The 11,003-nt window shown below is 43.2% G+C and overlaps 1 protein-coding gene across 1 annotated transcript; it reads left to right on the top strand.

Annotated features, from left to right (window-relative positions):
* Nucleotides 1-1,379: 1,379 nt before the first annotated feature.
* Nucleotides 1,380-8,572, top strand: CBLL1 (Cbl proto-oncogene like 1). The gene is given in 7 exon segments (XM_058420347.1): nucleotides 1,380-1,495; nucleotides 3,503-3,670; nucleotides 4,037-4,137; nucleotides 4,381-4,464; nucleotides 5,285-5,358; nucleotides 5,877-6,252; nucleotides 6,254-8,572. Coding segments are annotated over 7 exon segments (1,482 nt in total). The 5' UTR covers nucleotides 1,380-1,482; the 3' UTR covers nucleotides 6,920-8,572.
* The last annotated feature ends 2,431 nt before the right edge of the window (nucleotides 8,573-11,003 follow it).

An 11,003-nucleotide genomic window follows, 5' to 3' on the forward strand; every position in this document is an offset into this window, starting at 1 on the left:
GGCATATTATGAAGGGATCAGTGTCATGCTTCCCTTGGGTCTGTTTGAGGAGCAATAAAAACAAAAGGAAAAGCCTGTTCCCTCTGCCTTGTGCGGGTAAGAGAAGAAATGTTAGACTTTAATGGCAGCTTTTAAATGTTAAGACTATAAAGATAATGAGAGACATTGTATGTAGGGGAACAAGATCTCAATCCGGGAAGCTTTTAGTGAGACAATCGCCAATCTGAAATGCACGGAGTAGAGTTACCCGTACTTCAGGGTTGTGGAAGGACTGCTCGAGGCCATTTTTTACTTACAACCTATGACTTCGCTGTATTTTTATTTCCTTTCTTCTGTGCTATAGAAACTCTCAGCATTGCACTGAATTACACAGGAATTACAAAACACTAAATGTAACTTTTAGCTTTTCTGCGCGAGTGAGCTCTATTGCTGTGAAGCTTCTGAGTGCCCTGAAGATTCACTGTTCCATGACTTCTACAGCGTGTCAGGAAGCCGCCCTTTCCATGCTAAAAACTTAAGGCTGACGAGCAGCCGAGAGCGCGATGCGGCCTCACGTCTTTCCAGTGTTTGACGGCTGCACCGCACCGGCGGCCGGACGGGGCCTCCGCGGCTCCTAAACTGAGAGACCCCACTCATGTTTTCACTCCATCCGTCCCCCCAAAACCACGGGGGGACTCCTAAACCCAACTAGTCGCGCCTCTGCACCCCGGGGCCGCGCTCCCGAAGGCGCAGAGCTGTGAGGCGCTCCCGCTCGCCCCGTTCCCCTCCCGCCGCGGTGTGAGGCGGCCCCGCTCGCCCCGCTCCCCTCCCGCTCCACCGCGCCCGGGCCGGGCCGGGCCGGATCGCTCTGCCGAGGCTCAGCGAGCGCGGCTCCACCGCCCGCGTCCCGCCCCCGTCCCCGCCGCTTCCGGCCGCGCCCTTCCGCTCCCACAGCGCCCCGCGCCGCATCATGGACCACAATGGTGAGCAGGGGGAGGCCGGGGACTCGTCCGGGCCCGGCTGGCCGGGCCCGCGCCCGCCGCCGGGCGGGGAGCGGCCGAGCGGGGCCAGCGGGCGCGGGGCGGCGCAGGGGCGGCGCCGGCGGGCCCGACCCGGCCGCCGGGAGTGCCCGCCGGGCTCCGGTGCGCCGCGGGGCCTGCTCCCTGCCCGGGCAGGCGCGGCGGCCCCGGTGCCACCTTCGGCTCGGCGGCGCCCCGCGCTGCCCCCGCCCCGAGGGCGCTCGGCCGGGCTGAGGGGCCGCTGCCGGCGGGACGCGCCCCCGGGCGGAGCGGAGCGGAGCGGCGGCCGCTGGCTGCGGCGACCGGGCCGGGGTGCCCGGGCCCGGCAGCACCGGATGCAGCCTGTGGCGTCCCGGAGGTGGGGCAGAGACGCTCGTTTGCCCGCGGCGTTTCCCGGCATCGGTGCCCATAATGTGTTTCCTGATTCCGTGGTTGTCCCGAGAGGAAACTTCCTCATGTGCTTAAATTTGGTTTCGTGGTTTAGATGTCGTTCGCCGGTGAGCGCGCTGGCGTAGCTGTGATCCTTTGCTAGTTAATGCGCTGGCGTAGTGCAGTGAATAAATGAATGGACGTGGGCTTTTTGCTAGGGTGGTTTTGGAGGTTTTTTCCCCTTTCCCTTAAAAAAGATTGCGTTACGATTCTATCTGTGTGAAGTATTTTAGCTGTATTTGTGGGTTTTAATAAAGCTTGAAATGCAAAAATAAAACTTAAGTTGATGAAGGTGACAGTAGGTTGCATCACCTCTAATTAGAGCTTCTTTAAGCAATCTCAACAGGTTTGGTATGTTTGTCGTAGTTTTTTCTGGACATAATCCTGCAAGTTTTTTTTGTACAGACAGGAATTTATTACCCTTCCGTGAAGCATGAGTTGACTAATAAACTTGCTAGTTTGGGTTAGTTGAGCAGCTAACTCATGTAAATATTCCTGGCTTGAAAGGGTATAAGGAGAAGAAAGTGACAGAACCTATTGGCAGTTCAGTGGAGTAACTACTACAGAAGTTTTCAGGTTTTAAAATTTGTTTTAATTCTCTCTATTTGCAAATGGACTGAGTTGCTGCAGAGACTGTTTGTGGTTTATGGTGCTGTGGTTTTGTGTATTATGGTAGAAAACAGAATTTGCCAACACGTGGAAAACAAGCAGCTTCACCTCTGATGTCTTGGTCCAGCACTCCCTGGGGAACCCTGATGACACAGTTGAGTGCTTGCAGGTTCATCTGGACAGCCAAAAGAAATAACAAATGATCAGAAGTAAAAACGAGCTTCATTGCTTTTGCCTTTTTGCATATTGCCTTTTAGAGTGAAACCATCAAGCATAGTGCTAAGAAGAGTTTGATCTATATGAGGAAATCGAGGGCTTTTGATTTGAAGGTGCAGGACTGTCAGGGCACGGTCCCAGTTTGAAACTGACACATTTCCTAGTTTTGGTGGTAGCTGCTGAAAAACAGAGCAATCCTGTTTTTTCTTGGTTTTTCTTCTACTTGTTGCATTGTGTGTGGTGGTTACAGGCTTTGAGACATTGTACAGAATTACACTGATGGACCCTAATTTCAGTATCTGTGCTCCTGCACTGCAATCCTTTGGGGCCTTGGCAGTCATTCCAGAGCTGGAGTGCCGTACCCTGCGGAACCACAGGGCTGTAACTGCTTGGGACTCACCCTTTCCAGACTGAGCATGTCCTGCTTTGAAACACCTGTGGCGTTTTCAGTTAAAATCCCAGTGAGCTGGGAAGATTTGTGAAGGACATAACTTCATTTTTGTATGAATGAGATGCTGTGTGGTAGTTTCAGATAAACTCGCTGGAGGTTGAGGGAGTTACGCCTCCTCGTTGGTGTTGCTTGTTGCTCTACCTGGTTTGTGTTATGTCTTGGAGCCTGTACCTGCTGATGCATGCATCATGCTTTGCTTTGTTCACTCTGTACTTAGATTTAAATCTGGTTAAGGAGAATTTTGTCTGTAGCCAGGAACAAAAATTTTCAGTTTAGGAAGGATACAGCTATATATTCCTAAGTATCAATATTTTTGGGATACTTCATGATAAACTTCTAAGTGATACATCAAGGTGTTGAGTTAATATATAAAGTAGTTTATTTCCTACTTTAATAAAAAATATACATAAACAGTAAAAATTATCTTTTCATATAAGAAATTCTGTGTAGTCAAGGCTGTACAAAGAATTGACTCTCTTCACACTGTGAGAAGAGCTATAAGGTTAATGTTTCTGTTGTGGAAAAACGTGTGACTAGCTAGGTTATTTAAATAGCTTTGTTTTTAAACTAGATTTCCTAAAACAGTTGTTGTTCCCAATACAGTTTTGTCATGTGACATCTGGAATAAATTTATATGAAGATACCTATATTCTAGTGATTAATTCTTTTTATGTTTTATGAATCTTAAGCAAGCTTTAAAAATTATTTTTCTTAAAACTTTTTTGTTAATATTTAGCCTCTTTAGAGACTATTAGATAAGTGAAAAATTAGATAAGCTTTTTTTTATTTTCTTTCATAGACAATGATTTGCAAGGAACAAATAGTTCAGGATCATTGGGTGGTCTTGATGTCCGTAGAAGAATCCCTATAAAGCTTATTTCAAAACAGACCAATAAAACCAAACCTGCACCTCGAACTCCAAGAAATATGAACAGGATGCCTTCAAAGACACAAGCTGGTGATGAAGGTAAATTCATATAAATTCCCTGTAGTAGGGAAGTAAATTATTCTACAGCATTGTTTGAGACTTTACTTAGAGTGTTTGAGACTTTACTTAGAGACTTAAGAGTCCAGGGTTCTGTCCAAATGCAAAACAGGTTTCAAATCTCCAAGTACTGCTGCACTGTAGGGCTTCAGTAGTGCCCATTTCCAAAACAGGCTGTCTTACTCTTTTGGCTCTCCCTTTCTGTAGAATGGGCTCAGCAGATTGGAGGTGCTGTGGCATTATTTGATGATTTCATTATAAATGACCCAGGCTCTTAATTGCAGCTGGTGTCAATTACAAAAGTGTTGTGGTTGGTTCGTGTCTTTCTTCTCTTTCTCCTTTCCACAGAAGAATTTGATTATAACAAAGAGGAGCGATACGAATGTAAAGGAGGTGAAATGTTTGGCAATCAAAGGAGATTTCCTGGGCCCATTTTTTGGGATTATAAGGTAAAGTAATGAATCTTTGCCTGTGTTTCATACCAAGCTATAAGTAGTCCTGGTAGATACTTAGTTAATTAAAAGATTATCAGTTATTTTTGTCTGACTAAAAATACATCCTCGGCTTTCTCCTCTTTGTGGTGTTATTGCTTCCTTTTCAACTAATTCAGAAATAATGGGTATGTTGATGATCATTGAAATGAGAAGTTCTAGTGGTGCTGGGGTTTCTCACCTCCTTCTCTGTCCTGTCAGATAAACTTGCTGGGGGAAAAGGATGATACACCGGTCCATTTCTGTGATAAGTGTGGATTGCCCATCAAAATGTATGGACGCATGGTGAGTGAAATTGCCAGTGGAAGATGCAGCCATGGTTTCCCTTTAGATTAAAATTAGGTTTTACTGTGTCTGTATGAGGCTTCTAGAGATTACTGATTTCAACAGGCATCTGAATTAACAGCAGAATAGTACCGGGATGGACCTGGAGGCCTTCGCTGCTCAAGTGTTTTTGTTCCATCTGTCTGACTGATTTTGCTTTACCCCTGGATTCAGTAAAGTAAGCCTGTAAATGTTAAACAAAACCCAGAACACCATGATGAAGGAAAAATCTTTCTGGGGTTTTGACACCTTTCTCGGGTTTTTTTATACCACTTAGGTTTGAAAGTAAGCTTTTTATCTCAATTGATGACTTGCAGCAAAGTTAGAAAACTGTTCACTTTTATGTACCTTTAAAAATCCCTGAGAGTAATTTAGATTTCTGAGCGTGATGTAACAGGCTTCAGCATCTGACTTAATGACAGTTAATGCTTTTAAAACTTGCCTCCCTTGTCAGCAAAACAAGTATAATCAGATTGCATATGCAGCTTCTGTGAAAGTTCAGTGTTGGTAGTAGTGCAAGACTCAAACTTCTGCCAGTGTTTTTTACCAACACTTAACCCCAAACAACACTACCCCAAACAACATAAACCGAAAAACGTGGTTTTAGAAGGTTTCTGGGCAAAGATACTGTAAATTGTTAACCGCTGCTATGTTTGTTCACCTCATAGGTAACTTAGTTGCTTTAATTATTATAAACTGTGCACTGGAAGGAAGAACTGTATTCTGCAGAATGACATAGATATTTATACATGATGGCTTAACAGCAGTTTTTTATTTCTAGATACCTTGCAAGCATGTTTTCTGCTATGACTGTGCTATACTACATGAGAAAAAAGGAGACAAGATGTGTCCAGGGTAAGTTATCTCAGGATTTGTTATTAAAGGAAATGTAAGAAAGTAACTTAAATATCTTTTTTCAGATACTCTGTTAACATGGCTCTTATTTATGTACACTTAGCAGAGGCAGTAGAGTACTCTGAACTTTCTAGTTCCTATTTCATATTTTGGGATTGTAAGAGATCAATGTTTACTATGTTGTTTTTGGGTATGTAACCTGTTATTGCTCTGATTTGAAAAGGAATGAATAGCAGTTTGATTTACTTAGTGAAAATGGCCCCCTGTTATGACTTAATGCACAGAAGAAATTTACGTGAGAGATGCTACTTAAGAGTCTACCTCATGAAATTTTTATGTTCCTTCATAGTTACATTTTGAGATTTAAAAAGTAGGTAAACTTCAAAATCATTGAAAAATTTCTTTCATTGCTACAGTGGGCCAAAATTGTCAGTTCTAATTCAGCTAATTGTTAACAAGGAAGTATGCACGTTGAGCTCTCTGTGATGACGATAAATCAATATTCTCTTTTTATTCAGCTGTAACGAACCCGTGCAGCGAATCGAGCAGTGCGTACGAGGGTCTCTCTTCATGTGTAGCATTGTTCAGGGATGCAAGAGAACTTACCTGTCACAGAGGGACTTACAAGCTCACATCAACCACCGTCATATGAGAGCGGGGAAGCCTGTTACTCGTCCTCCCATCGAACCCGTACATCCTCCTATTGCCCCGCCGCCAGCCGAAATTCCCGAGCGTTTCATAATGCCCCCTGAGAAACATCACATGAGCCACATTCCGCCAAAGCAGCACATCATGATGCCACCGCCTCCTCTGCAGCACGTGCCGCACGAGCACTATAACCAGCCCCACGAGGACATCCGCGCTCCTCCCGCAGAGATGTCCATGGCTCCGCCGCCCCCCCCGCCCGGTCAGTCAGGACACCTTCCGCATCTCAACCAGGAAACACAGCAACTTGATAACTGTCCCCATTCAGGATGATTCCAATTCAGGTGCTCGAGAACCGCCTCCACCAGCGCCCGCACCTGCTCACCACCATCCCGAGTACCAGGGTCAGCCGGTGGTGTCACACCCTCATCACATAATGCCTCCCCAGCAGCACTACGCGCCGCCCCCGCCGCCGCCTCCACCCATCAGCCACCCGCTGCAGCACCCTCCGCAGGCGGCAGGCACCCCTCACATGGTGTACAGCCAGGCTCCGCCGCCTCCGATGACCTCTGCCCCTCCGCCCATAACCCCTCCGCCCGGACACATCATTGCCCAGATGCCGCCCTACATGAACCATCCTCCTCCGGGACCTCCCCCTCCTCAGCACGGAGGCCCGCCTGTAAATGTAAACGCGCCCCCTCCCCATCACTATAATCCCAGCTCTTTGCCACAGTTCAGTGAAGATCAAGGAACTCTTAGTCCTCCCTTCACGCAGCCTGGGGGAATGAGTCCAGGGATATGGCCAGCTCCAAGGGGGCCGCCTCCACCTCCAAGGATGCAAGGGCCTCCTGCTCAGGCCCCCCTTCCTGGACCGCATCACCCGGATCAAGCCAGATACAGACCCTATTACCAATGATACAAGCAACTATATAAATAGAGAATGCCGTGAAGAGAATAAAATTAAATACAGAAGCCTTTTAATTCATTGTTTTGGGGTTATTTTGTTGTGGTTTTTTAAGAATACTGTCATTTTGACTGTAAGACATTTTGAGGTTTGAATCTTAAATGATTTTTAAGCCTTGGCCGTAGGACTCTTAACTTCAAATACTCTGTAGTGCTAAAATAAGTGGCTTAGTAGACCACAGTTGCATTTTAACAGAACTTCTGTTGCTAGTGTGGCTAAATTGTCCTAAGATGATCACTTGTAATATTATTTCCTGGAGAAGATGAACACGTGTTGTACCATTCTGAATATTGTTTTTGTTAAATCCAGTGTTTTTGTTAACCTGTGTACAATAATTAAATTGAAATATGGTTGTAAATGTGGTGAGTTCTTACGTGAAGTTAACATACACATGGTTATGGGACACCGTTTCAACACGTGTACCTTCCAAACAGCAGTATAGTGAAATATTAAAGGAACTTTAATGTTTCCCCTACTGCCATTTACCATTACTCATAAGAATTTCAGGCTGTAATAAATTCTTGGCACTAAAAATCAGACATGCAGAATTCTGCATTTACCACATTCCAGCTTTTCTGTTTTTTTCTTTATGCATCAAAATGAATCTATCAAAGATATGGCTTTGGGCATGACATGAAACCAGGTATTGTGGGGTTTTTGTTTGGGTTTTTGGAGTTGGTTTTAAAGCTAGTTTTGATCAGAAGGTTGTGTTTACATGTAAGCTACTCACTGGAGTTGAATTCAAACTACTGTGTTTACCTGCGGCTGTGTTTGTGTGGAAGTGGCTGTGAACTGGCTTGCCATGTCCATGAAAAGCAGCTTCTTTCAGGTAGGGAAGTCATGTTTGCCTCTTACTTTATATAATGTGTACAGTAGGAAAACTTCCCATTTGGATAATAAGAGAAGTGGTCTGAAATCCCATGTGCAGAAATAAAAAGGTACACATTATTTATCTGTTTTGATTTTGTGATACAGTTTTAATTGAACAGATAGTGTTTAGGTGTTTTGCTTTTCTCAAAAACTAGCAATATAAGCAGACTTTTAGGTCTGTTTTTGTCCAAAATTTTTGTTTTATAAGAATACTTTAAAAGAGAAACATAATATAAAATGAGAAGGTTCCCTTCTAGAGCAGCTGGTTGCAGAAGCAGACACTAATAAGACAGTGCTGTCTGTTGGTTGGAGTGCTTATCTTTGCATTTCTGATCAGTATTTGCACTGAACCATTGTTTTTCCAAATGCCACATTTCTGGCAGTGGTGCTTTTAGATGAAGTCCTTTGGGATTTTTCTAAAGTTTGTAGTTTCCTACCGTTCTCAAATAATCTGAGCCATCTTAAAGCCTCAGTGTTATTTTTTATTTTGTAAACATTCTTTTCCGGAATCACAAGTGTGAGATTTATGAAAGAGCTGTGACAGTGCAACATTCCAAATTTTGTATTTTTATGTCTAAACTTCATATTTTTAATTGGTAGAGCAAGGGCTCTTTAGATTTATTCTGTTCTTGACTGCCATTGATTTTCTTGTGACCAGGGCCAAATCTTTTAGACTGCCTTTCAAGGAAATATTTCTTTAGAGACGGGACACAAATAAATTCTGGGGTATGCAAATGGCCAGTAAGTGTCAACTGCTTGAAAATCTGCTTAGCTGTAACATACTTCTTTCTAAGAGAGAGTTATTTGGTTTGGTTGCTCTGAAAACTAATTTTAAATAAAATACAGTGGTGAAGAAAAAGAGGCCGATTGTGATAGTGTGCTATGAAATGGGCTGGTTGAAAATTTACTGCTTCTATACATGTGAAGGCAAAAATGGCTCTGCCAGCATTCTTTTCTTTCAGTAATTAACAAACGCATCAGGAACTGTTGAGGACCCCTTCTGTCATGGTGAAGTTGACTGGGAGGAGGCACATTTATGTTACAGCACATGAGTTCATCTGGGAGGAAATCTGCGTGTCTGATTGTTGTCCTTTGACTGCCAAGCCAGGCTCAGACCCGACACAGCTGCGTTACAGGGACTCGCTCCAGTGCCGGCTCGCTGCGCTCGGACACGCGCGGCTTCCCGAGGGAGAGCTGTGCACCCACTTCACCCCTGCTCTGTGTTTGGGAAAAGGACATTTTGGAAGGAGCTACTACCTGCCAGTCAGAGGTGATGAGGAAGTGAGACAACTCTTCCCATCGTGCTGGGTGTTTGAAGTAAGTCAGGATGCAAACTTCTGTTAAGTATTCTCCCATGTCTTGACCCAGATGAAGAGTTCAAAGTATTTCTGTGTCCAGAGCTATTCTTGAAGTTACTGTTGAAGTGCTTTCCTGAAAATGCTGAGGCAGATGAATTAAGGGAAAACAGCAGTTTCTGCTCTATCAAGAAGCGCAAAAGATGAATGTATCTCTATCATCGTCACTGTAGATAGCGTATGAGAGTTTTTTCTCTGTATTTGTGACAATGGTGACATATGTCATAAGGACGATGATGTATTGCCCAAAAAATCAGTGGGATCCCTTGAGCTGGTTACTGGCCATGGACCAAAAGTCTGTGTGGAGAACTTAACTGAAAAGTCATCCTATGTAGGTAGGTCTTGGACTTGAGTCAAATTTCTATGTCATCTTGTAAGAGGAAGACTTAATATATTTTTTTAATTATTAAATCTGGGTTAGATTATATATATATAAATCTATTACCTATGTAACTGAGGTCACGGTTGATGTTTTCATATTTACAAAGTTTAAAAGTGCTTCCTCTGGTTGAAACCCTGTGTTAACTTTTTTAAAAATTTGTTTATGGGTTTGGTGTATGTTTTAGGGTGGTTTTTTCCTTGATTTGTTGGTGGGTTGTTTGGGTTTTTTTAAACACCTGGTCATTTTACTGAGAGGTTACAAAATTCATGTGTTATGTTTAATTGTGTAATTGACAGTGTTAGGAATGGTGAGATGTGATTTCTTTGGATTCCTTCTTACTGTAAAGACAAACATTTGAATTTGGTTAATTATGTTTATTTTGAATAAATGTCCTTGTCTCTGGCAGTGACCTTTTTCCTGAAGCATTGCCAAGGAGATCTCAAGTTTTAAAGAGAACTCTGACATTTAAATTTGTCAGCCATTGCAGGTTCCTCTAAGAATGTCACATAAGCAATGAAAGAGAGTTTGATGGTTTGTGTTCACCATGGAAAGAATGAAAGGGCACCAGCAGATGGCCTGAAAACATCTGTGATTTAGATACACTTTATCCTTGATTCCATCTCTAACTTTGCCTAAAGAGTTGCCTGCAGCCATGCGTGCTTTATAACCAGGGGGCCCATTGTGTGAACTATTCTTTCTGTTTGTGGTGGATTTTTTAATACTGTTATTATAACGACTGGTTACCTACATGTGATAAGTCATATTTTTCATGCTTTTTAAAAAGAAAAAACTGTGAATTATTTTGTTTTGGAACTGATCCAAGAGAATTATAAAACCTTACTGGATGAATTTTCCACTTCTTTTCACTTCCCGCTCTCAAAGATTGTCAAAAACTGTTAGTTAAAAACTGAAGTGGAAGTAACTCCACTATTACCTAACTCCACTTTCAAATTTGCACATGTAGCAAGGGAGAAAAACTGTCTTTTCCTTAGTGGATATCAGGTGTTCTCAAAAACACATTCCTGGATATGCTTTCCATGTGGATCAAGTCTGAGCACACCTCTCTCTTCTTAAACTGTTTTCTGCTCTGTAAAACTTGTGTCTGATTTTGAGTTGTTTTTCTCTGTCTGCATTGCTGGGCTGCTGACAAAAGTAGGCACAGGTTCACAGCAGAAGGTTCTGTCAAGCCTGGGAAACTGGAGGAGCACAGTGGATTGGAGCTGTAATGGAATATTGAATGTATGGGAAATAAGTTTGAACTTCTCCTCTTCATATGTGTGACGGAGAGTCCAGCAAAGAAATATGCAAGGTTTGGATTAATTTTTATCCTGGTTACACTTCTAAAGTAAATATCAGTATTATACAAGTTGTATTTACCTTCGTATTTAGTTTATGGTGTTAAAAACAATTCTTAGCAGCTCATGAATCA

Source organism: Hirundo rustica, chromosome 4 (genome assembly GCF_015227805.2).
Source record: "Hirundo rustica isolate bHirRus1 chromosome 4, bHirRus1.pri.v3, whole genome shotgun sequence".
Taxonomy (NCBI): Eukaryota; Metazoa; Chordata; class Aves; order Passeriformes; family Hirundinidae; genus Hirundo; species Hirundo rustica.